Here is a 27997-nt window from a genome sequence, read left to right on the forward strand (position 1 = left end):
ATCCAACCTGACACACTAAAAAGTGGAGGATCTGCACCACTCTTTTACTAAAATGTAGTTATAGTGTTGTATATCATAATTGAGGGGAAGGGAACCCCATTGAAGGTCTGCCCTGGGGCCCAACTTCTCCTAGTTATGTCTATATTGCTGAGTATAAAATCAAAATCAAGGTCCTGCTGCCCCATAACTTCCCTTACAAGCTAGAAGGAACACTAGACCAGACACCTAAGAGTGTACTGTATGTCCCATGTCGTAAATGTGCTTTGTAAACATAATCCAGAACTGGGCCTACAATTAAAGGAAATCTACTGTTGTGTTTGCGATTTATCAGCCATTTATGCTGCTGGGTATCTCCAAGCAGTGTACATACGGCATATTTTGATTAACAGGATTAATAAGTTAGTTCAGTTATAAAATGTATTTTTATCTTTATACCAATAAATTGCAAGTGCTGCGGGGGGCGTCACCAGACCCTCTCCGGGCTTTAGGGCTCTGGCTCTTCAATGCCCCCAAAGTACTTTTGCTCAGCCTTCCTACTTCCACTCTCTGTGCTTGTTTCTGGCATAGAGAAGGAAAGGGAAGAACAGTGGAAGCAGGGCCACGGTTGGCCAACTTGCCAGATGGGAGTCCAGCTGGCATACAGCGGCGGAGCCTTATGAGCAGGAAGTCAATCAAGTGCCTTAAGCGTTCTAAAATTGTTGTACGGGGAATAAAGCTGTGACCACTTTTCACCCGGAAAAAAGGAGTTTGTGTGTTTTTATTGTTATGTAAAGAGGAGGTTTGATCTACCATTGAAGGCCCCCTATAGCTGTTCTAGGTGATATGTGAATGTATCGTGCCAACCAGTCTCATATACCCTCTTCCTATAGCCTCAATTATAATGTCCCCCATCTATAGTGAGCTCCACACTCATAATTCCGCCTTCATGTTGCTTTTTCACTTATGTCTACTTTTTTGTTGTCTGCACCCCTTTTCTCTAACCACCCCAACCAAATTGTAGGGAGGATGCAGAAAGAGTCAGATCCTGATACATACCTAAAAATATGGGACTGTCCTACTTAATCCAGGACCTTTGGAAGGTTTATGCTGTTAGGCCTCATCAGCAACTTTGGCCTGATTGCAAATGTTACTCCTGCACCCTTCACTATAGGTAAATCCCTGCATAATACGCTATCTAACACTAATTCATAATCTAATAAATTACTTCCATCATTACTGCAACATTTAAAGTGCATGTACAATAAAAATATTAGCTTTTTTTTACGTCTCTACTACAAACGTTTCCTGAATCCCTTTACAAAACTGCTTGGCATTCTGTGACATGTTGGGCTGTCAGGAGCAATTACTCTAATCTTGTCCAGTCTTTCTGAATCAGGAGCCCGGCTTAACAGCAGGCACTGTGTGAAAGGTGCTATTGTGCGCGGCATGAACACTCCACCAAGGAAAAGATTGTTCCCTCTTCATCCCAAAGACAAGTGAAAATGTTCATCTCCTTTAAGATGCTGCGGATTTCTCCTCCTCGCTGGGTGAAATAATCTGGTGCTGTCAGGGTGCCAGTGGCTGTGTGTTTCATGCAGTCTGTGCCTTTCCGGAGTCTGGGTGGACAATACACACTCTGCAAAGTGCCAACTCTCAGAAAGTCAAGGACCTAATTGTGAGGAGCTGCAGTGTTTTCCGTGGGGGGAGATTGGATTTCCAGCTCCTCGTAGCATGGGAGCGGCTCATGGAAAGAAGGTATGGGGATTTTTTGCATTCCCATCTTAATAAAGGCTTTTTTTTAAATACCAATGTACCGTAACTATATGCAGAGATCATAATTCCATATATGAGCAGGGTCTATAAATGAATGACTATACTAACAGACTCCAAATAGTACACAGGATGATCCTAATATTGCATCCCGCTAAGATGTTTCCTATTTCATTGGCAAATCTACTGAATGACAAGCCTCCTACTATACAGGTCCATGGCTGTTATATGTCTTGAAGTCATTAAAGGGTCATTGATTGACACATCACTGGTTAGGCCACCCATGCCCTATATATGTGTTACGTATTGATATATAGAAGCATTGGTTGTCTTGGCATGGATGATACGGATGCATGTGTGTTTATATACACGTGATATTTTCGGATCAGAGCTGAAATACTTTGTACAGGGAAATTTGTAAAGGGTGAAATATTGAATTCATTTTATAAACTTTTAGGAAGGTATTCATACACTTAAAAAGGGATTGTGTGGCACCTCTTTTTGCAACTTTTGCCAAATCTATGTGCTTCCACGACGTCTGTACTAAAAGAAACTTTAAAAGGATGTGGGAACTGATAGAATTAGAACACAGAATGTATCTACAGTACTTTAATATGCTATAAAATTCCATAAGGATACCATCTAAAATAAGAGTCACATATAAAGTGTGTCACAAACATTAAATAATATAAATATAAGGCCATAACTATATTTTCCAGGAGGACGTTAGTGATTAGATCCCGACTTCTGAACAGTTTGATGTTTCTGCTGCCATTTATTGCAACACTCTTTGTCATAAAGCGCAATGAATGGTCTATAACAATATATACTGTGAGTTTTCTTCAATGTGGCTTATTGGAACTGCCCCAAGTTAGTAAGAGGAACAAATTTGATCCAGTCCTCTATACCCAGCTTTACACCACTTCTGTGACAGGTATGATATCTGCACCAAACTATCTAGGAACTAAATATATAAAAATGTTAAAAGGGAAATATTCTGCAAGACAACCATTTCCTTAAATGGCCCTCACCTTCAAAGTTGTAACTTTTGCCAATAAATTCTAAACATTGAGACCACCATGAGATCAAAAAAATGCTCAAGAGAGTCTCTGTGGACAATGGGGGCAGATTTACTAAGAAAAGTGCAGTTGCAGTTTGCTAAACGCAGTTTAACTTTTTTTTGGTGCACCTTTAACCTAGGGCATGCAACACAATTCTGTCTGACTTTGCATGACAAATTTGGTACACGGTCCAACACCACAAAAGGGTTTGCGTGTGACAGATATGTGGGATGGACGCTTATTAAATACCTGTGCAAACAATTTGCACCTAAAAGAACATGCAATGGCCAACAGAAAACTGGCGCATGGCGCTTAATAAATGTGCCCCCATAACTGTTCACTGAGAAATGTCTTTACCTATTAGGGAATATGGGCCATATAGAGGGTTTCCCCTGTTTTAGGAGCCAAATTAACCCCTTACCGACACGTAACGACAAAGAACTATGTCACGTGTCGGTTGTGGGTGAATAGAGATGGCTTACAGGCTGAGCCCTCTCCATAGCCGGCAAGTCTTTGCTGCATATGACAGCAAACACTTGCAGGTAACACCCCTGATCCGTGCTAGCCAGTCGATCGATGCCCGCAATGCTGCCATCTTCATGAAGATCGTCGTTCCCCATGACATCATCAGAGGGCGGCGATGGGTTGCCATAACAGCCTCGGGTCTTACGAAGACCCAAGGCTGTCTCATTTTAAGCTATTCATTAATATGTGTGATTCAGTAGTATGGTAGTATATGGTAGGATTAATCAGACAATCTAGGGTTAAAGTATCCTAAGGGGTCTGAAAAATAGTAAATTTTTTAAAAATTATATTTAAAAAACCTAAAAATGCAAATCACACCCCTTTCCCTAGAAGTCAAATAAATATAAATAAACAGTAAAAATAATAAACACATTGGGGCAGATTTACTTACCCCGTCCATTCACGATCCAGTGGTGCGTTCTCTGCGGTGGATTCGGGTCCGGCCGGGATTCATTAAGGTAGTTCCTCCGACGTCCACCAGGTGGCACTGCTGCGCTGAAGAGCATTGGAACGCACTCAAGTACACCGGCCTATTCCTAGTGAAGGTGAGGGCAAGCTCTGCGACAAATTTTTTTTTTAAATGCGGCGTTTTTTTCCGAATCCGCCGGGTTTTCGTTCGGCCATGCCCCCGATTTCCTTTGCGTGCATGCCAGCGCCGATGCGCCACAATCCGATCGCGTGCGCCAAAATCCCTAGGGCAATTCAGGGAGAATCGTCGCAAATCGGAAATATTCGGGTAACACGTCGGGAAAACGCGATTCGGGCCCTTAGTAAATGACCCCCATTAGGTATCGCCGAGTCCAAAAATGCTCGATTTATCAAAATATAGTAATGGTTTTTCAAAGCTTTTAAGCTTTTGAAGCTCCATTTACTTCAAGCTGCAATCCGTTAACCGTTGCAATTTATCAAAGGAAATAGCAATGATTCTCTAATTATGACTATTCTCTGTAATTATTCCCATTCAATGTCTTGTACAGTAAAGGTAGAGATGTGAGAGGGTGATGTTTTTTCTGTGTTATTAGAAACATTTCTTACACAAGACTTTGAAAGTTTGATGACAATTCCATCTGGTTTTCCTAGAAACAGATATACAGAATCTGGAACTTCACAGACAAAATGGAATTTGGGGCCTATAAGTTTTAGTAATTTTTTTTTTTTTTGTTTTGGAAGCATTTATAATGTATTTTGTAAAATTAGTTGTGAAAATAGTAAATAAAACATATGGATGAATATGAACAAAAGCCAAATAAGAGTCTCTGTGACGCATTGCTCCATATGCATCCCACGCTGTTACTGTCTATGGTGGTGAATGTGAATGATTAGAGTCAGTCAACACACAGTGGGGTTCCTGAGAGGTGAAATGCTCTGAATGATCTGCTTATTTGTTAGCTGCTTATTGCATTGCTTACATTCCAGCAGGAAACCTCCCAAATGCATAGATGATAATATGGTGGATATGGCAGCTCTATTACCCAAGAATATTAATAATTGACCCCTATGATCCACCAATATTTCTCTTGGTTTAATATAACTTGAGATGAGTGGCACAGGATTGCAAACTTTTATTTTGGCAAAGCCACAACCACTCAGGAAAGGTTAGGAAGGACCTATATCTATGTTTCAGTGATAAGGTCAAAGCAAGAATATTGAAGAGTTGGCTTGATGGTACACTACTATTCCCAAATCCCTCTCCACTGCTGGTCCTTGAAGTCCAAATATAAGCCATCTTCTAAAGATCTTTAAAAAAAATTTCAGCTCAACCCCTTTCCCTCCCTGCAATGCCCCTGCCCCTAATGGTGACTCCAGGAACATAGGCTCCCCTTCAAGAGTGCCCATCAACAATATAGGAACCCACTTACATGTGACAATAGATGCAACACGTCTGATCATTTGGTATTCATCTGTGAATGTCATTGAGCCTTAAACCTGTTGCCCACAGGCGAGTTTCGACAAACAAACTCACTTTGTGTGCTTGCAGGATTTACAGGACCGAACCTAGAATAACTACAATAAATGAACATGTTAAGGTCAGTCCAATGATTCTAAGGTTAGGCCTGATAAATACAGTAAGTTGTACCAAACCTTTAAGAAACTGGATTAAAGGGAGCCACAATTTCACATCTACAGCTAGTAACAGGTTCCTATAGAACCTATTAACTGACACCTTTCTAGTAGCTAAAAATGTTTCCCTTACATCCACATTAATCAACTTCATATTATATTCCCTTGCATCAGAAAAGGCTTGTTCTGCTTTGCCAGCCCCTCCCATCTACTCCTTCCCATGTCCCATGCCTCTTCTCGGCACGTCATGTAACCAGAGTGACATCATCACAGGTCCTTTAGCCTCCTAACATTAGCAAACTGTATACCATGCATATCACATGAAATCAAAAAAGGCTCCATAGACATATACTCTTCGCCATCCTCAAGGGATTTCTACTTTCCCCCATACTCTATGAAGGCATTCTGTAAGAATGAGTTAGACGTTGCCAATGTAACAGGACCATTGATGATGTCATCCTGGCCACATGACATTAAGTGCCCAGTAATGTAACAGAGCTCTCCATACAGCAGAATATCATAGCCTGTCAATCAGGAATAAGGAGGTGGGACAATGCAAGTAACTCATAAATATGCAAGGCTTCATTGGACTCAAGTAGTTACACTGGACTCACCTCTGGTGAGTTGCATATAACTGATTTTTTAACATTGCTGCCATGGAAAGGAACCATTTATGGATAAGGGTAATGCTTTTTAACCATAATTTTTAGTGAAGTACCATATATACTCAAGTATAAGCCTAGTTTTTCAGCACAAAATTTGTTCTCAAAAACCCTAACTCGGCTTATACTCGAGTCAAGAAAAAAAATAGTTAAAACTCACCTTTCTGACGTCACCCGTAGGTCCTAGGCTTGTTTCGATGCTCTGGTGCCGCCGCGGGTCCTTTGGATCCTCTTCGGGTTTTTCCGCTCCTCTTCGGGTCACCTTGCAATGCCGGCAGCTCACAAACAATGACGTCGGCAAGCAGCTGACGTAAATCCGAGGACCCGAGGCAGCATCGGAGACAGACTGGGCAGGCTATATACTACAGGAGCTGGGCAGGCTATATACTACAGGGGGCTGGCAGGCTATTCACTACAGGGGGCTGGCAGGCTATATACTACAATGGTCTTGCTGGCAATATACTGGGAGGCTGTGACCAATACATTCGAGTCAATAGGTTTTCCCAGTTTTTTGTGTTGAAATTAGGGGTCTCGGCTTATACTCAGGTTGGCTTATGCTCGTGTATATACAGTATTTATTTTGGGTGGATTCATTTGCATGACAGGTTCTCTTTAAGTAATATTAAGCTTCTAAAATTCAGTCACAGGAAATATGGTCAAGATAAGGGGATGGTCTTTTGGGGTGGTTCTCTGTAGTAGATTTCTGTAAGCACCACCTTCTTCCACAAATACAGTAAAATCATTTTGAAGCTGTGAAGTATAAGCTTATCTATTGTAGACACTGAATTATTTCATTACTGAGACGTTGGATGAATGGATACTAGAAATTTTGGTAAACAATGAAATTACTTATACTTGTTACCTCTAACTTGTGAATAGATAATAGCCTGCTGCATTATGAACTTGATAGCAATGTCCAGAAACTTTGCAGGCTCTTATTTAAGAGGATACCATTATTGTAAAAAGGAGCTAGGATAACATAATGATGCATCTTTTCTTAATTTACCCTTTGGATTCCAATATTCTGAGAAGACAAAAAGTTTGCATTAATCACAACATCTAATACTGTCTATAAATTACGATTGATCATAGTGTTAGTTTTAGTCACTCAAGAGGATGTTTTTCCTTGCGTTTTTGGGGTCAAGCACATGTCATTACAGTTCATGTATATTGCTGCTAGTTTTCATAAACTTTTCTGATATTACTGACATCCTTAATGGTTCATTATTTTAGGTTACTAATATGTTTATATAAATGTGTGTGATGATTTTTTTTCTCCAGAAAGCAATATGTCTAGGGTTGAACAACTCTTTAAAGGTTTCCCACAAAACAAGTTAGGTCCTACCCACATGATAGGGCCTAACTTGCTGATTGGTCGGGGTCTTAGTGATGAGATCCCCACAGATCACGAGAACGAGGGGTCCGGTGGGATCACAGGTACCTCAGTCGGACCCCTCGTCGCTCCTGGAGAGTAATGGGGCAGACAGCCGCGCATGACCATTCTGCTCCATACATTTCAATGGAGCCGATCTCCATCAGCTACATAGAGATGTATGGAGCAGAATGTTCATGTGAGGCTGTCCATTACTCTCTCAGGGAGTGACAAGGGGTATGACAGGTTCCTAGAACCCCATCGGACCCCTCGTTCTCGTGATCTGTGGGGGTCTCATCACTGAGATCCCCACCGATCAGCAAGCTAGGCCCTATCCTGTTGATAGAGCCCAACTAGTTACATGTAAAAAAGCCCTCGAAGTAGAGTGAAAGCAAACAGAACTCCCACAGGTATCTATACAAAACTCAATGGGGCAGATTTACTTACCCGGTCCACTCGCGCTGGAATACACCGAGCCGGGCTGATTGAAGGTAAGTGCAAGCTTCGGAACAGATTTTTTTTTTTAAATGCGGCGGTTTTTCCAATTCCGTCGGGTTTTCGTTCGGCCACGTCCCCCGATTTCCGTCGCGTGCCTGCCGGTGCCGATGCGCCACAATCCGATCGCGTGCACCAAAATCCCGGGGCAATTCAGGGGAAATCGGCGCAAATCGGAAATGTTCGGGTAACACGTCGGGAAAACGCGAATCGGGCCCTTAGTAAATGACCCCCAATGTATTGAATAATATACAGTATTCATATGCTTGCAAGGTATATGGACTGGAAGCCCATTGAAGCAGTGTGCATGTTCCTTAAAGATTAGATTAGAATGAACTTTTGTTAATGAAACCTGTTAGTAGAATTTGGGGCACTGTGAAAAGCTTGTCCAGTGGCTGAACTGTGGTCCTGCTGATGCACGGGCTATTCTCTCACTAATCGGGGGAAGTGTATCTAATGTTCGCTGTGCATGCCAGATGAGGAGTATGTGCATAGAGGATTTGGTAATTACTACTCTGGCTTTATTGGAGATGTATACATGTAGCAGCAGAACATCTATCAGTAATGGGCTTTGTATTTATTTTTAAAATCCCCACCCATCCAGGACGACTTCTTAGAGCCGTCAAAGGTGCCTTTAAAGATGGCTGCCACCACTAGCAACGTCAACTCTTTGCATTGATTCCAAACCAGTATGAATTTTATTCTCTAGCCCCCACCCCTCCCAAACATTCAACCCTATTTGTTTATGCTTCTCTAAAAAGCTACACACTTCATCAGTAAGGTAGTTGAGACTGTCTGTGCATTGGACGTAGGACCACCACTAGGAAGTTCGGGGCCGCTGACTGGCAAATTTTGTGGCCCCCTCCACAGAATGATCATCCACCACTGTGTACATAGTAAGTTCCATGCACCTGAAAAGGGAGGAGGGTTTTCTGTTACTTAAGGCCCCTTCTCCTCCTTGGGGCCCCCTGAACACAGTCACATTAAACCCCCATGATGGCAGCCCTGATCGGATGCCTTCATAAAACTGCTTGTACAGTCATTTTTTGCCGGTGGTATGAGTTTTCTATGTTATATGATAAAAGATTTTATTAAAAGATGAGCCCCTTGTGCCTCCATGGAAGATAAGTCGGGTAGATAAGGTATAATTTAGCCTCTTGCTGGCAGCAGTCTGCCGGATCATATGATTCACCTGCATCTTGAATAAATCAGTAGAGCTGACTCGGAACGCCGTATACTTTGCTTCCGTTAATAGCTGACTTATTGATTTAATGATTCGGCCACCTTCCAAAATGTTCTCAGTAAATGTTCTGTCACAGACACTTTCTACAGTGCTTTACTGTCCCACTTTCCTTTCACTACAGATTTAACCTCTGTGCAATCAAAATGACTTATAATCTTTGCACGGCTGGAGCCGTATTTCAGCTCTTTACTGTGGGTTGTGGGCTCAAAAAATATCACCAGGATTAAGCAGAAATTCAATTCGAGCTTAGACAAGTGGAACGATCCATGATCAAACTAAAAAGGTGCCTATCAAAGGCCACATTCCTTAACTAACTAAAAACCGGTTTAAAACAATGTGGTCTTTTTAAAACCGGCGACATGAAGTCAGCACTGAACTGCTTTCCCTTTCTCATTATACAGTTACAGCTATTGCCATCCCCTGTCACTAAGAAGAGCTTATTGAATGATAATTTATTACTAGCTTTAAACATTCATATGGAGAGAGCTCCACCTGGTGGTGTCTACAGACAGGCAGAATTTTGTAAAGTAAAGGGTGTCTGTCTGCAGGAGTTACATGATTGATAACATTTCCAGATTTAGAAACTGTTGCCAGCACTATTTGTGAAATTTCTATGTATTTGTAAACTTCAATTTAAAGGAAATCTACCAAGGAAGATACTACTGCACATGTGCGGGATTTGCAGAGATATCAGGAGTTGGGAGTGAGAGCAACCGCATACTGAAGGAGTGAATAAATGAAAAGACATCAGAGCGCGAATGGGCTCCATTGACGCCCCCAGAGCCTCTCAGGCTTTTTTTTTCTAATGAAGCTCCAGTGTCCATGGGACTGTGGCAATAGTACAACACACCATCTCCATCAGACATAGGGGTAAATGGGGTATTAATGTGCATATGTGACTGGCCATTCTCCACTTACTGCTCCATTTATTTGCTGAACTAGAGAACTCCTACATTCATCCCTAATTCCAAGGACAGGCATTAGATGTGGTTTATAGTCCTACCTCTTTAATTCTTTGCAGTAGCTGATGACATCATCAATTCTAATTTGTCAAACATTTGTTTAGCATGTGAATTACCCTGGAAAATAAGCATAATGTTTATGACCCTGTCACATTAGTTACTTGAGTAACAAGCCTTGAGAAAACTCCCACATATGGAGAAAATCTTTCTAAGCGGTCGATGAGATAGCCCCAGCCTTTCTCTAGAAATAATAGCTCTCTGTGCTCATTCAACACTGCGCTCTTGTTCCCTCTTCTTATTTTTTCTTTTTAATTACCAGATGAGAAGCAAAAACGCATTTCGTCCATTCCCATTGATTGTTCTGTTCAGAGAGATAAGTGAATCAATCATGTGACAATTTATGAAGCAAATTAAAATGTTCTTATGGGTAACTCATACCAAAGTCAATTTCTAATCATGTTTTTGAACTGCACTATTATTAGTACAATGGTCATGGGTTGAAGAAGAAATTGAAGGGGTTTCTCCAGGGATACATTTTGATTTTAAGAAAATAAGTTAGATTGACATTCACTGTCATAAATCTTCTACTTAGAAAACTTGGAGGAGTGAACGAAAGGGGCACTATCAGGTCTCCTTTTTATGTCTTCAATGCAGATATATACTCAGAGGTGGTACAGAATTCAACATAAAACCATGTAGGTGGTGCTCAGCGTTTATAGGAGCAGATATCGGAGACAAGTAATGAGGTAAAGAAAAGATTGCGGGACTCACCGATAAAGGTATCTTCTTTATTTCATATCAGAATAAAAATGAGTCCGACATATTAGCCAAAGTGGGGTAGAGGTAGGAGCAGGGGATCCAAACGAAAGGGACAGCCGTTTTGCGGCATCCGGCACTTTCTATAAGCTTGGACTAGAGAAAGTGCTGGACGGCGCGAATCGGCTGTCACCTTCATTTGATCCCCTGCTCATTTTTATCCTGATATGAAATAAAGAAGATACCTTTATTGGTGAGTGCCGCAATTTTTTCTTTACCTCATTACTTGTCTAATAAATCTTCTACTTGTTGCATTCCATAGATGCCTCAGTAATGTTAACAGTGTGCCAAATGGGACCTGGGGGTCAGTGGCGGATTAAGTGTCCCATGGTCCCCGGGCTGTTCACATGACTAGGTCCCCCTCAGTGTCCAAAGCAACATTGTGGACATTTAGTTAAAGGGGGCATCTGGGGTGGACATTTTACTCACCTTCCGGCTTCCCCTTCCCACTCGGGCACATACACCATGACGCGGCGTCATGGCGTAAGAGCCCATGCGGCACATACACTTGACTATGACATCCCCCTGCCACGACACTGCCACGTCATAGTGATGCGCCCGGGCCGGAAGAGCAGAAACCGGAGCCGCAGGGGTTGGGGAGAAGAAGCTGGAAGGTGAGTATAGATTTTTATTTTTGTAGACTGATGGCGGATCTTCATATAGGGCCTGGTATGTGCGGGCGCGGGCCCCTCGCAAGCCAAAGGCCGCCCATACCGCCTACATGAAGATCCACCATTGCTGAGGTCCTTATGCCATGTTAATTATTGCCCCCAACACACACATAGCAAATAACAGTGCCATGTGGTTGCCATGATTTTGTGAGCACAAATGTATTATAACTAAAGTAAGTTTATCGTATGCCGACAACATGTCCAACCCCTCAAGTCTATTTTTGTCTTTGGGGCACATTTACTTACCCGGTCCAGTCGCGATCCAGCGGCGCGTTCGGATTCGGGTCCGGCCGGGATTTATGAATGTAGTTCTTCCGCCGTCCACCAGGTGGCGCTGCTGCGCTGAAAGTCATCTCATCGCGCCGGAATGTACCACCTCGGACCAGGTGAAGGTAAGCGCTCCCCAAGCGACACTTTTTCGGTTTTTAAATGCGGCGGTTTTTCCGAATACGTCGGGTTTTCGTTCGGCCACGCCCCCCGATTTCCGTCGCGCGCATGCCGGCGCCGATGCGCCACAATCCGATCGCGTGCGCCACAATCCCGGGGCAATTCAGGTACAATCGGCGCAAATCGGAAATATTCGGGTAACACGTCGGAAAAACGCGAATCGGGCCCTTAGTAAATGACCCCCTTTGTGTCTTTCCCTCCAGCTTTCATAGGGGTGGTCAGTAATCATCCAGATTTCCCATATACAACGCAATTGTACAAAATGCTGATATCATTCATGCGAAATGCAGTTTATATGTGATCGCCATAAAGGTGATGTTATTGTAATAGTTGAATCCAGGTAAAGCTCTGCGTCTTCCCTGCCTTACATATGGTTTGGTGATGGCTAATGAACTGTGTCTAGTGATAAGTATAAGATTGGCGACCACTTAAAAACAAGCTGCTTTCAGAGTAAGCTTAATCCCCTGCACCGTCTGTTAATGCTCAGATACCACTACTAAACCCACAACTTCCCTTATATAACTGCATTTACTTTATTGCATTTGCTAAAATAATTCAGAAGTGAAATTATTCAAAGTTATTAGTATATAAAAATGTAGTTTGTTCTGGAACAATGCCTAACAGAGTCCTGGAAAAGATAGTAACAATTAACCCTTTTCTTAGCCCCAACTCTTTCAAATTGTAGCATTTTCTTGTCTTTAAATAAAGAAACCAATTGCAGTTTAATAAATCATACATAAATACGTACATACATACATACGAATTGTTCCACAATATTAAGATGATTTCAACCATAGGGGGGATTTACTAAGCTAATTGCTTCTAAATTGTTTTAGAAATAATTTTTCCTGTTTGACAAGGGGGTGTGGCTTGGCAAGAAAGGTGTGTAGTAGTAAAATTGGACACTTAAAGGACATCTACGATCTGGACTTCTTTTATTTTTACTCTGTATGCCACAATTCTGGCAATATAGGGGCTTATTTACTAAGGGTTGTGGATCGCACTTTCATCTGACTTTCCGGCGATTTCAGGATTTGCACGGCTTTGACAGGTATTTAACAGGTGTCTGCGCTGGGATTGTGTCGCACATTATCGTTTTTGGCGTGCGACACAAATTGGGGGGGGGGGGGCTATCAAACGATCCCACTGATTCGGACCAAACGCAGGATTTAACTTTCAAATTGTGTTGAAAGACAATGCACTTACACGCACCAGGAAGAAGGTGAACTCTGTCGGACCTGAGCGGGGAAGCGACACATGCAGGATATCGGGTGCGCGATCTTAGTGAATCGCTGCACAGTGCATGATCGTCGGACAAATGCACTTTCGGTGAATCATTCTTTATAGCCATTGGTTTTGAGAGCCTCAGGATAACTCAAAGATAGCCGAAATGTCCTATCAGCTATGCAGGATAAAATCTGGCAGGAGAATTTTACATGGTTAAGTTTCAACGTTGTCGCACTTTACCCATCAATTCCCCATAACATAGCTTACAGGGGATTGGCATATCATCTCCATCACTACAGTGCATATAGACCCGAACTCCGAGAATTCATGATGGAAGTATGTAACTATCTTCTTCAGCTTAATTATTTCATGTTTGATTCCAAATTTTTCCTACAAATATGGGGAGTGTGTATGGGGGCTAAATTTTGCCATCACTGGCAAACCGCGTTATGTTGTGGTGGGAAGAACAGTACATCTTTTCAGCAGGTAACCCGCATGTGGATTGTGTAGAGTGGTATGGCAGATATATCGACGATCTGCTCCTAATTTGGAGGGGCGATGTGTCTGCCATACCATTCTTTGTGCACTATATAAATGCCAATGATTGTAATTTATGATTTACATATACTCATCATTTTTTGTATTTAGCCCTCATGGGAACACCTAACTGTACAGTAAAAACATGCACATATAGAAAGCCTACAGCTGGCAACACCATTTTACATGCCACTAGCCAGCACCCGAACACACTATACAAGCAAACCCCATAGGTGAACTCACCAGGGCTAAGCGGAATTGTAGCGATAATGGCGAATATACAAATGAAGCGAATAGAATTCATAAAAGATTAAAAACCAGAGGTTATCAAGAGTGGATGCTCAAAAGAACAGAAAATATTGTAAAGAAAAAACCCAGAACAACGACAAACACAAAATTAATATCGCAACAGTAGTGTTAAACTACAGATCACAATTTCAAGATATAAAAGAGATCGTAAATAAACATTTACCATTACTAAAAGAAGATAGTTGGGCTCATTTACTAAGGGTCCGAATGCCGCACTTATGTCGGGAATATTTCCGTTTTGCGACGAATTGCCCCGGGTTTTTGGCGCACGCGATCAGATTGTGGTGCATGGGCGCCGGCTTTCACGCGACAGAAATCGGGGGGCGTGGCCGTGGGACAACCAGATGGATTCGGAAAAACCACTGAATTTAAAGGAAACGTACCACTTAAAAGTGGTAGGTTTATACAAATATACATGGCACCAGCTCAGCAAAGCTCCTATCTTAGAATTATAAGTTATATTAACTTATAACTCGGCGCACCGCACTTGGGCTCGGCGCACCATGCGCGCGCCGGATTCTGGAATGCAGGAGAGCCGGAGAGCTCGGTGACGTCACCGGCTCTCCTGCAATTCAGAATCCGGCGCACGCACGGGCGCGCGCATGGTGTGCCGAGCCCAAGTGCGGTGCACCGAGTTATAAGTTAATATAACTTATAATTCTAAGATAGGGGCTTTGTTCCCTTAACAAAAATATGCTCTGGCACCAGCTCACCCTGAGCTGGTGCCATGTATATGTGTATAAACCTACCACTTTTAAGTGGTAGGTTTCCTTTAAAAAATGATTTGTGTCGCAAGATCAATCACTTACATGCACCAGGAAGAAGAAGGTGAACTCCGGCAGACCTTGGCGCAGCAGTGACACCTGCTGGATAGCGCACAACCTTAGTGAATCCCGGCAGACCCGAATCCGGATGGCGACAGGACCAGGTAAGTAAATTTGCCCCACTATCTTAGAAAAAATTTACAACAAGGGTGCAGAATTGTGCCAAGAAGGAATAAAACACCATCTTTTGTGTCACAAGATTACAAAGAAGAAACATGGCTTAATACTGTAGGTTTTTATATAAGTGTGGCGCAAACAGGTGCAAAACTTGTAGCTTTGTCACCAACACCAAAACTGTTAAAAATGGTTTGGGAAACAAAGAATTTGCAGTTAAAAAAACCTTAACTGTAATTCTATTCATGTAATTTTACACCATCTATTGTGATGAATATCAGTCGCAATACACCGGCCAGACAACAAGAAAATTCAAGACTAGATTCCTGGAACACCTCAAGGACATAACAAATCCTGAGGACAAAAAATCTGTCAGGTGCCTCAAAACATTTTGTGAATACTCACGGTCGGAAAGTCTGCTCATTGCGAGGGTTTGCGTTTGAAAAAGTACCTAAACCCAAAAGAGGTGGAGACATGACCTCTCTACTAAGAAACAGGGAAGCTTATTGGCAGTTTACCTTTAATAGTGTGTACCCGGCAGGAAGCGAAATATAAAAGCCAATAGTGCAACACTATTAATATACAAATGTACTGTTTACCTCCCTCACTGCTAACATGTCCAGGGTATACCCTTATATTGACATAGTCTTCTATTGATTTCTCCTGTATATGTACAAATGACCTTTTTTTTGTTTTATAATTTTAACCTGGCTTTTTTAACTCCTTTTTTTATGTTTGCTATACTATGTTTTATAACAGGCGGTCCCCTACTTAAGGACAGATGACCCTTAGTTAAAGACGGACCCCTCTGCCCCCTGTGACCTCTGATAAAGCTCTCTGGATGCTTTATTATAGTCCCTGACTGCAGGGACCATGGTCAGCTGTAAAGTGTCTGAAATGAAGCTTTATTGATAATCCTTGGTCCCATTGTGAGGGTAGGATTTAAGATATCCTCTTTTAGTGTGCGTTGGCTGTGTTTCTAATCAATAAGCATCATGTAAGGAATGACTCAGACCACTGCTGATTCAGGTCTCACATATGCCATTGCCCGGGGCAGATCAGCACTGCGCAAGCTTTATTTGGGTTATCAGTCTATATAGAAAAATAGGAAAGAAGCAGAAGAGGAGGAGAATACTTATCATAACAAATCAGGTTCCCTGATCTTGATTGGAGAGTTTCCCTGCTGTCGCATGTTCACGCCACGCCCACATTCCTTTAGCTTCGATGTTTTGGGTACGATCCACAATGCCATCTTAAAATGTATTCTCTGTTACAATGCATTTAGGAAAATAAATAGAAATGACAGGATTTGATCTGTCAGCTAGGTTTACCTTAACACCTTTACAGCAAAATATTTTTCCAATTGTCAATGGGGCAAAAAAAAAAAAAAATGGTCTAGAACTACAATTATAAAATATACAGTTTCATCTTACAAATAAATTCAACTTAAGAACAAACCTATGGATCCAATCTTGTACGTAACCCGGGGACTGACTGTACTTAGAATGTGGCCTCTTCAGAAGATTCCTTGTACATATTTTGGAAATCCATTCTATAGATTATTACTGTCTCGATAGTTGAGTCGTATTCATTGCCATTAACAGCCATTTGCGATATTGATATACATGTGCATGATTCCCAAGTTTTGTGAAAGGGTCTCATAAGAACGGGAAGCACTATTGTTTTCTCAGGCGATTCTCATCCAATTCCCATGACCCCCACGGTGGTGCACATTGGAACCTCTGTTTGTAAGGAACAAAATTTCATTTTGAATACTGTTTCCTCTGTTTATATTTACACATACATAATTGGAAAATAGTTTTTAATAGTATTGTTATTTGTATATACCAGAGTGACGGCAGTGAGTTTGGGCATACCCACCTATGTTCAGGTATTATAATCATTGGAACCCAAACCTGCACTAAAGTCAACACCCAAACGTGTTTGAAACGCGTTGACTTGCTACTTCTATACTTTGATATTCTGTCGGATGCCACAAGAAATATGAAATAAAGGTTTCTTTTACTTGTCCATCGAGCTGGATCGTGGTTTTTTTTTTTCAAAGAATTATCAATACCCTGCAGCAAGGGAGATCCATGTCCGGGAGATTACAAGGAGAGGGTGAGCTGGTGATGTTTTTTTTGCACACCTGGGATCTCATCACAGCCCTTCAGTTTTTGGCTCATCCTGTAACAAGTATAAATAACCACTAGGTGTCAGTATAACACCTGAAAGCCAAAACTCATCTAAATACTGTAGTCACCAAGTTTTCAATAAATTTTGCATAAATGATCATTAGTACAAGAGTTTACAAGCGGACCAATTTGCCATGCTTTGTGCAGCGCTGCGTAATCTGTGTGCGCTATATAAATAAAGAATTATTATTATTATTATTATCACAGAGCTCACACACCTGTCATGCTGCCCTTCCATTGCCATAGTAGGTCCCTGTCAGCAGCTTGTTGCTTAGCCCTTGCCACTGTTTCTGATATGGGGTCAGTATCCTGATGACTGGCTCTTGTCTTGGATCTGTGAGCCATGTACAGTATATATTCACTAACATTGGTTTGTTTTGTAGACACTTTGGCAGGGTGAGTTCTGTATGAGTCCTATCTGTGCATAGTGTTGTATACTGCCATACACCATCTTGCAGGGGTTAGGGGGCACCATGCTGGCTCTACTACATGAATCAGCTACTGTACATTATAAATGAAGCCGTATAAATCTCAGGCTGTGTTCTGGCTCCTTGTTGGAAACGCCTGCAATCTTTTTGTGACCTGATGCGCAGCGAGTCTCTGCTTTCTCTAGAGCTGAGCCAATATTGCTCCAAAGTGTCTTTGTTACTTTAAATCAATTAGGTTTGTGTTTCCAGCCATGAAACAAAGACTGTGCCGGCTTGTTTTTTCCATCTTTCCGGTCACTGTCCTGGTAATGAAATCACAATAGTATCAGATGTTCTTATTTGGGTCCGGTGCCATTTTTGCCATCAATCTCCCGCAGGGACACTGACTGATTTCCCTGAGGCCAAGTGAGAGGAAGAATGTAGTAAAAAATGTTGTGTTGACTTGTTCATACTCTGAATACTTATTCATACATGATAAGTACCCTTTATTAGAGAATTGCTCCCCATCTGGTAATTTTATGCACTTTAATAATACTGTACCAATCACCATATGGTGCCAGGATAATGCTGTCATATAGTACCCACATAATACCACCATATAGTACCATATGATGCCTAACAGAACCCCCATAATACCACCATATAGTACCATATGATGCCTAACAGAACCCCCATAATACCACCATATAATTCCATATGATGCTATACAGAACCCACAGAATATCACCATAGAGTACCATTGTAATTCTATCATACAAAACCCAAACAAAACTTTCTTTCAGTGCCAAGAGAATGCTACCCTATAATGCTTACATAATGCCACCACATAGTAACAAGATTATCCTGCCATACAGAAGTTATATAACACCACCATATAGTACCATTGTAATTCTATCATACGCAGCCCAAACAAAACCTTCTTATAGTGCCAAGAAAATGCTGTCCTATAATGCCCACATAGTAACAAGATTATCCTGCAATACAGAAGTTATATAATACCACCATATATTGTCAAGATAATACTGCTCTATATAAATAGCATAATACCAACATATAGTGAAAAGATAATACTGCTATATACAGACAACATAACACCACCATATGGGGACAAGATAATACTGCTATAAACAGACAACGTAACATTGCTATAAAGTGACAAGATAACACTGCCATATAGAGACAGAATAATACCACCTTATAGAGACAAGATAATACTTCAATATACAGACAGCAAAATACCAACGTATAGAGGCACATTTACTTACCCTGTCCTGTCGCGATCCAGCGGCGCGTTCTCCGTCGAGGATTCGGGTCTTCCGGCGATTCACTAAGGTAGTGCGCCCGATGTCCACCAGATGTCGCTGCTGCGCTGAGGTCCGCCGGAGTTCGCGGGAGTTCACCATCCTACCCTGGGTGCAGGTAAGCGTGTGTCAAGCGACAATTTTTTTTTTTAAATTCCGCGGTTTTAACGAATCCGTCTGGTTTTCGTCTGCCCCCCCCCCCCGATTTCCGTCGCATGCATGCTGACGCCGATGCGCCACAATCCGATCGCGTGCGCCAAAAACCCGGGGCAATTCAGGGAAAAACGGCGCAAATCGGTCATATTTGGGAAACCTGACAGAAAATAGCAATTCGGGGCCTTAGTAAATGACCCCCATAGTGTCAAGATAATACTGCTATATACTGTCACTAAATAATAAATGCTTTTAGTTTCCTCCTGGGGTTCCTGTCTTTGGAGGGCATTGGATAATTTCTTGGTTTGAGACTACTTAAAACCACATGACATGTGAAGAGGAGGTATTTTGGGAGTGTTACCATAATTGATTATCTATGGTTATCATGCGATTTATAACAAAAATATTTAAAATTCCGTGATTGAACATTACTACAGCGCAGAGTCATTCTCCTACATTCCACTAGAGGGCAGCACGTCCCTGGATTAGTCTCTGTGCTGCTCCTGCAGACCTCTGTATGCGAATTTCCAGTGTATGTGACACCTCTACCTTCATGTCTTAAATCGCTTGGTATTTTTAGCAACTTGCCTAGCAACCTGCCATCACACATGTAATTTCCTCTACTTTTGAACAGGAACCAATCTCCGCAAACCACATTATCACAATAGCTTGTGTAGCGGCGTACTGTTCTGTGGATTTGGAAAAGTTTAGATAGGGGGATCACACAGAGTTAAATAATTTGCCACCTTTACTTTACCCAGTATACCTGAATAACATGGCTCAAACTTATTGGGGCACATTTACTAACCCGGTCCCTCGGTATTCCCGAAAGTGCATTGTCCGTCCGGAATGCACTCTGCCGCGATTCACTAAGATTGTGCGTCCGATATCCTGCATCTGTCACTTCCCCGATCAGGTCCGCCGGAGTTCACCATCTTCCACTTGGTGCATGTAAGTGCTTGGCTTGCGACACAATTTTGAATTAAAGTCCTGCGGTTTGTCCAAATCCGTCGGATAGTCCAACGGCCCACCCCCCGATTTGTGTCGCATGAAAGCCGCAATTGCGCCAAAATCCGATCACATGCGCCAAAAACCCCTTTTAAATCCCTGTCCCAGCAGCGCAAAATGGAAATCGTCGGGATGACGTCCGCTGGAGTTCACCAAAAGTGCATTGTCCGGCGGTAATGCACTGTGCCACTATTCACGAAGATCGAGCACCCGATATCCTGCATGTGTCACTTCCCCGCTCAGGTCCGACAGAGTTCACCTTCTTCTTCCTGGTGCATGTAAGTGCATTGTCTTGCGAAACAATTTGAAAGTTAAAGTCCGAATCAGTCGGATCGTCCGACTGTAGGCCCCTCGATTTCTGCGGCATGAAAGCCAGCGCAGCTGCGCCAAAAACTGATCGCGTGCGCCAAAATCCCAGCGCAGACATTTGTTAAATACCTGTCAAAGCTGCGCAAATCCCGAAAAAACGTTGAACAGTCCGACAAAAGTGCAATCGCTGACCTTTAATAAATAAGCCCCAATATGTGCGAGCTTTAGAACCATATACAACCTGTGCCTAAGTGCAGCGCAGAAAAAAGTACCTCTCTACTCTAATCCTGCATTGCCATTAACTTTAAACCATAGTCAGGACCTAAAACACTGGCTGTCAGCTTTATTGCAGTGTATTTTAGGTGCGATTAGAATGTTCCACCTTCTTGTCCCCTTCTGGAACCAAATAATAGTGAAGAAATTGTAAAAAAAAGAAGAAGAAATATTTTAAAATATAAAAAGTAATAAAAATAAAACTCATAGTTCCCAATATGACATTAAAATATTTTTATTATGTTAATAAACATGTTTAAAAACATAAATATTTCTGCTGCATTCAGAACACCCATGATCTATAAATGCGATCTATTATTTAACCCACTTGATCAATGTAAAAAACAAAATCCCTAACTATTAGTGAAAAAATGCTGTGATTTTTGTCACCTCGTTTTCAAATAGTGTTAAAAAATTATTGCACATACCCCCAAATAGTACAAATAAAAAATACAGTACATCAAGCTGAAAAAAACTAGCTCTATCAGTGCAAATATAAATATAAGTTAATACTTTAAGAAGATGGCGATGTGGAAATTAATGTGGCTTATTTACTTAGGGTCCGCTGCTGCACTTTCATCAGTTTTTCCGTTGTTTTCGGGATATGCGCCGCTGGGACAGTTATTTACCTGGGGATTGTGTCGCACACGATCGGACTGTGGCGCAGCTGGGCCAGCTTCCATGCGACAGAAATTGGGGGGGGGTGCTGTCTGACGATCCCACTGATTCAGACTGAGCGCGGGATTTAAGATTTGAATTGTGTCGCAAGACAATGCACTTACATGCACCAGGAAGAAGAAGGTGAACTCTGGCGGACCTTACCGGGGAAGCGACGCATGCAGGATATCGGGCGCACGATCTTAGTGAATCATAGCACAGTGCATTCCGGTCGGGCAATGCACTTTCGGGGAACGTGTCAGGACGGGTAAGTAAATGTGCCCCAATGACTTTTTTTTAACTAAATCCCAACCACCCACTGACTAAAGCCGGGTCTCGAGTCTGCAGAGACATTTCTTTTACTGACGCACTACTCGTGGGTGCAAGATCGGCTCTCCAGCTGTCAGACACAGTTGGAGACCCTAGGGAGAAAGCAGATGCAATTTATTATGGCTTCTAGATTTTCCTTTCTTCACTGCATAGCGCTGGAGTAGCTAAAGTAGAGCTATGCAGTGAATGTAGGAGCCGACAGTGCCGCCGGATCTATACACCTGTCTGCAGGGGTTAATAAGAGCTGCCCCAAGAGGGGGTAATTTCTCCCTGCAACTTGGATCCGGATGCCCCAGTTACAGGTGAAAAGTAGAAAGCAAAAAAACTAATTGTGGAAAAGTCCCCTGGGGGTCTTTTATGACCACAAGGGGGAAATATAAATTTAAAAAAAGTATGAAAATTGGCTTAAAATGTTGTTTTTAAGGCTTTTAAGGCCTGATTAAAAAGGAGTTAAGGATAGCGTATATAAATGATGTGTAATCTGAATTCCACTCACACACAGTACAAAGGTAACATGTTATTTATGCCTCTTAAATTTTAAAATTGAAAAAAAATTCCTTGAACGAGTATTTCCAAACACTCCAAAAGGAGTAAATAAAATTCAGTCAAATTCTAGGTTCTCCAAATGGACACCACCAAAAAGTGCAACTTGTCTAGTAAAAAACAAGCCCTAAACCAGTGACATACATGGGAAAAAAAGTTATGGCTTTTAGAACTCGATGTAAAACAATGCGAAGGCTTTTCTGCCACCTGAAGGTCAAAATTGTCTGCGTCCTACGTGGCTTAATAACCGCCTAAACTTTGTGTTGCTTTCTCCAATTTATTTTTGGAGTATTCCATCATGTATGGCCTGCGATATCACGGAGGTAATGAATTCACTCCATGAAACAATATAAAGCAAATAGAACAATAGCGGATCACCTTTTTTTCCACCATCCATTGGGGCAAATTTACTTACCCGGCCCATTCGCGATCCAGCGGCGCGTTCTCTGCTCTGGATTCGGGTCCGGCCGGGATTCATGAAGGCAGTTCCTCCGCCGTCCACCAGGTGGCGCTGCTGCGCTGAAAATCATCTCCACGCGCCGGAATGCACCACCTCGGACCAGGTGAAGGTAAGCGGTCACCAAGCGACACTTTTTCGGGTTTTAAATGCGGCGGTTTTTCCGAATACGTCGGGTTTTCGTTCGGCCACGCCCCCCGATTTCCGTCGCGCGCATGCCGGCGCCGATGCGCCACAATCCGATCGCGTGCGACACAATCCCGGGGCAATTCAGGTACAATCGGCGCAAATCGGAAATATTCGGGTAACACGTCGGGAAAACGCGATTCGGGCCCTTAGTAAATGACCCCCATTGTGTGGAAGTGCTGCGAAATTTGGCATAAACTCAGTTCTATCAGCACCAAAAAGGAAAGGAACATAATTCACCTGTGTCACAATATTTTATTTATGAATCATATAATAAAAGGAGCTATTTCCAGCGCTGCTCATTTTCCAGTTGAATAGCTGGAGTGTACAAGTAGCGGCCATGCTTGGAAGACTGGCAGAGAAGTAACATGAGCTATTCCTTGTAACGAAATCCAGAGACCACAATCCCCACCAGACAGGAGGGAGATCTACAACATCTTCAAATCTATTTGTAAAAATGTAGCAGAGCTGAGTTTGTAATTGGACTATTTCTTTGATTCCTAGGGGAACACACTCAGCATCTGCTACACATATTTAGTGTAATGTGCCTTAGGTCCATGCTCCAGGGCTCCTTTACCAGACAGTAAAGTCTTACTGGTTATTTAACTAGAAATACAGGAAGAGCATTTATCAAATGTGCAAATTTTTATCAACTGCATCTATTAATAATCTGCTCAGCCTCTCCTACTCTATAACAAACTTCCTACCGATAGGACACTCAGGCCTCCTGTTTTATAACACACTGCCCGCTGATACAGCACTGAACAATTTGCCTACCTGCTCATGCCTTATAAAATGCCTGTAGATAGTAATCTATATACTATTTGCTCTATAACATGCTGCCTGCAAATTGGACACTATGTAAAATTTCCTCAGCTACTGCTGCTTCATAACATGCTTTATAAATCGCAATCTGCTCAACTCCTCCTGTTCTATGACATGCTGTCTGCAGATAGGACACTGTGTACAATCTCCTAAGCTCCTCCTGCTCAATAACTTTCTGCCTGCATATAGGACACTATAAACAATTTACTCAGCTCCTGCTGCTTTATAACATGCTTTCAGTAGAAAGCGCAATTTGTGTTGTGAAGACAAACCATCTAGTGACTGTAGAAGGAGGGTGGTCACAATTTGGAGTAGGAGATGAAATCTGCACTAAGATCATGGAAGGTAAATTTGTTGCAGATGGAATCTCTTGCTCTATAACATGCTGCCTGCAGATAGGACACTATGTACAATCTGCTCACCTCATCCAGCTCTATAACATGCTGCGTGTAGATTGAACACTATGTACAATTTGCTCAGTTCATCTTGCTCTATAACATGCCACATGCAGACAGTACACTATGTAAAACCTTATCAGCTCCTCCTGCTGTATAACATGATGACAGCTTCCACAAGGCAGGTTTTACCTGGTAAGTAAAGGTGTAAAAGGAATCTGTCACCATGATTTACCTTCAAGAAGTAGCTGCAAAGTTATGTATTGCTGTGCCCCCACATAACACCCATACCTTTGTCTTTATTTTCCAGATGTTCCTTCGATGGAAATCATCACTTTCAAAATATGCAAATGAGTCTCAAATGCTTTGGGGGGTGTTAGCATAGCTCCAGCTCTACAGCAATAGCAACGCCCCCACTACACTGCCAGTGTCCAGCACCTTCTCTAATCCTTCCCCCTTCAGCTATGTCACTCCAGGTCCAGCCAGATACGAAGCCAGAGCCTTGAAGTGCTATGCTATCGCCCCCAAAGCACTTTAGCCCAACCTTTTGGCCTCGAAGGACAAGTGGGGTGACATGGTGAAGCTATGGGTGACGTGTGTGGGCATAGCCCAACATAACATAGAAAGTAAATCCTAGTGATGGATTCCCTTTAAGCACTTCCAGACCCAGGTATTACAATAGTGATGGAATATAATGGGAGGGGGTTAGTATATAATAGTATATATTACTACCGACTCTCATCTGAAATATATTTTCATCTATAGGAAATACAATATAAGAACTAAGGCAAACTGTAAAATCCATACTCTTCTTGTCGCAGTACATCTGTGAATTCATGCTGAAAGTGCATTAACATAAATTAGTGGAGGTAATTACATGTCAGCTAATCTGTAAGTGGTGGCAATGCATCAGATGAATAAAGGTTACAGAGACTGCCGGTAATTACAGCTCCTTCTCCTCGTACACCTTTACAAGATGTCTAATAATCATTCTGCTCAGCTCTTCAAGTATTGCTCCTTGTGTACATCATTTATGTCAATGCGACCTGGTTACCCAATTTTTCATCATTTTCGCACCTGTCACTCCATTTACTAGTTTGATTGGGAACCATGTTCTGACCCATGAGGATCCCAGCGGTTGGACTACCATAAACCTGCATATTATTCCCTATACTTCCCTGTTAACATACCCTAGTAGGGCATATGAATATCATAGAGATTGTCCCTTGTCAGCTCGCTCTCCTCTATTGATAACAGAGGACTGGGGTTCCAAATTAAAAACTCATGAAAAAAAACAATAGTAGCCATCGAATTTGGTTGCATTAAGATAGACCTCTAGGGTCCTGAATTGGGTTAGACGATGAGCCCACCGGAGGATCCTCAGGGACTCTGGTGGTCCAGTCTGACTTTGCAGAGCATCTTCTGCATTCACTAACGTAGCACAACTGTGTCATCTTGTGGATGGGTTTTTTAAGGGGTTTAACCCAAGGAGTTGCAGAGTGTATCTTGCTTATAACAAGAAACCAGGACTTAAATTCAAACAATATAGTTGAAGGGCCTGGGACAGAATTTGCAATTGGGCGCAGTAGCTAAGTTACACGTCTGAGTGCTTTGTAATGCAGTATTGTTTTATGAAACAACATGGAGTGGCTAATAGCTGTGCCATCTTGTATGAGACTCTGAACCAACAACAGCGAACGATGCAAGGAGTCCCTGGCGTAACTAGGAGAAGCAGGGCCCCATCGCAGACTTCTGAAGGGGACCCCCTGCCGGCTTAAAAGTATACATATATTACATTCTTATATACATAAACATACAGTTCATCACTCATACATACACATTTATACACTGCTACACACATATAGGGCATATACACATCACATATACACACATACAGTGCCATATACAGACATACAGCTTACGTACACACATAACATACTGTATTTATACACATTATACACCATATACACATACAGCATATACACATCACAGATACACACACATAAACAATATTTCAACCACAATGTGCAGCATAATGGGGCTGATTTAATTACCCAGCGCGTTTCACTAAGATTGTGCGTCCAAGTTCCTTCCTGTGTCACTGCTGCGCTGAGGTCTGCCGGAGTTCACCTGCTTCTTCCCGGTGCATGTAAGTGCGTAATCTTGCGACACAAAACCTTTTTTAAATTCCGCAGTTTGTCCGAATCCGTCGGGTTGTCCGATGGTCACGCCCCCGATTTCTGCAGATGCGTCAAAATCGGATCGCATGCGCCAAAATCCCGGGGCAACTCGGCGTAAAACTAAAAAATTCGGGAAACCTGACGAAAGTGCGGCGTTCGGACCCTTGGTAAATGAGCCCCAATATGTATATAATGGTGCACATTCTTCATTCTTTAGTGTCAGGTAAGATGACGGGGCCCCGTGACACTGTGGGCCCCATAGCGGCCGCAATGGCTGCTACCGCCGTAGTTATGCCCCTGAGTCCCTGTCTTTTGGCCGAACATCAATGTTGAACACGGTTCCGTTTCCACAAAGCAAGCAGATTCAGGGGGCCTTAGAAAGACCTATTCCATCAAAATGAGTATTAAGAAAATTACAACAAATAAATATTAGCTTTCAGGAATCGGGAAATGTATAATGCCTTGTCCACCAGTTTTCTGTTGGAGACTATAGCTGAAATCTCTTCCAATTCAGACCGGCTCTAAGAAAATCCGACCCGGCAGAGATCCATCCAGTTCTACTAAGAGCCTTTCAGTATGCTGTGGGCCGGAATTTTTCATTTAAAATTCTAGTCTTAATAAATTCCCCCCATAGGATCTAAGAAAAAAGTCTAAGTCTAGAGCAATAATGGCTAAATTTCTGTATGCCAGGTAGTATAGCGCAGTAAAACCCTTACTGTCAGGACCTTTGGTGGTGTAGGACAGTGAAGTAGGTTAAGGTAAGTAAAACTGTCTCCGGTCTAGTCCACTGCTGATGTAGGTCGCTTTATTGTTTAAAGTGAACTTTCCTATATGGAGACAGTAAAAGTGTTAATGCTGCATAACTTGGGCCCAGTGCTCATTCACTTTTCTAGGGATCAGCTTTATATTAATTATAATATCAATTTTGTACCCTCCAATGAACATAAAGATCACAGAAATTGATCATGGTGAGATTTGGTGCAGGATGGATAGAGAGGACTGTGCAGCTGTAACTGCTACATAGTTCTCCCTTTCATCAGATTGAACAATGGCACCCATGGAACATTTAGGATATACGGTCAGCACCAGGTGGTATAACTAGGAAGGGATGGCCCCTTAGTTGGGGTTCCTGTTCCTCTTAAATAATATACACACACTATTGTGCCTATGTTTGTTAAAAAGGTATTTGAGTTGCTAGTCTTCTACTCGTTATACATCACTTGTTGTTGCAAAAGTTTTAAATACATTTGGAGTCAAGTCTCTTTGTGATTCTACACACTTTGCACCCGTCTATAGCGCAGGAATGTAATAATTGCTATGAGAATATAAGCCTGGAACAGAAGAACATATTTCCATTACCAAATATTAGCTCAAACCTTTGATTATTTCCTTGTCAAATAATTTTATACAAACAATTAAAACCCGAACAACCAGAATGGCGGGAATCACCGCCAAATCCTCCAGTGCACAGGTTCAGAGATTCAATCCGCCTTAGGAAACATCTCTGGGGGAACATATAAAATGCTGGAATCATGGGGTTTCAGTGTTTGTTTTTTACTAGCACAGTTTCCACCATAATATAAACTTAACCCCTTGCTGACCCATGACGAAAATGTTCGTCCTGGTCGGCGGGTATTTCCCACCCCTGGAAGTACATTTTTGTCCTACACTGTTTCATAGTG

The 27997-nt window shown here is 42.2% G+C and overlaps 1 protein-coding gene across 3 annotated transcripts in view; it reads left to right on the forward strand.

The window, feature by feature from the left end:
- The first annotated feature begins 1413 nt into the window (after positions 1–1413).
- Positions 1414–27997, forward strand: part of FAM107A (family with sequence similarity 107 member A) — a 104786-nt gene continuing 78202 nt past the window's right edge. Inside the window, exon 1 of one of the 3 annotated variants that reach the window (XM_072128793.1) lies at positions 1414–1734. In XM_072128793.1, the coding sequence (XP_071984894.1) occupies positions 1711–1734 (24 nt within the window). In that variant the 5' untranslated portion in view covers positions 1414–1710. The remainder of the gene's footprint in view (positions 1735–27997) is intronic. The other 2 variants (XM_072128791.1, XM_072128794.1) reach the window with 2 other exon arrangements.

Source organism: Engystomops pustulosus, chromosome 10 (genome assembly GCF_040894005.1).
Source record: "Engystomops pustulosus chromosome 10, aEngPut4.maternal, whole genome shotgun sequence".
Lineage (NCBI taxonomy): Eukaryota > Metazoa > Chordata > Amphibia > Anura > Leptodactylidae > Engystomops > Engystomops pustulosus.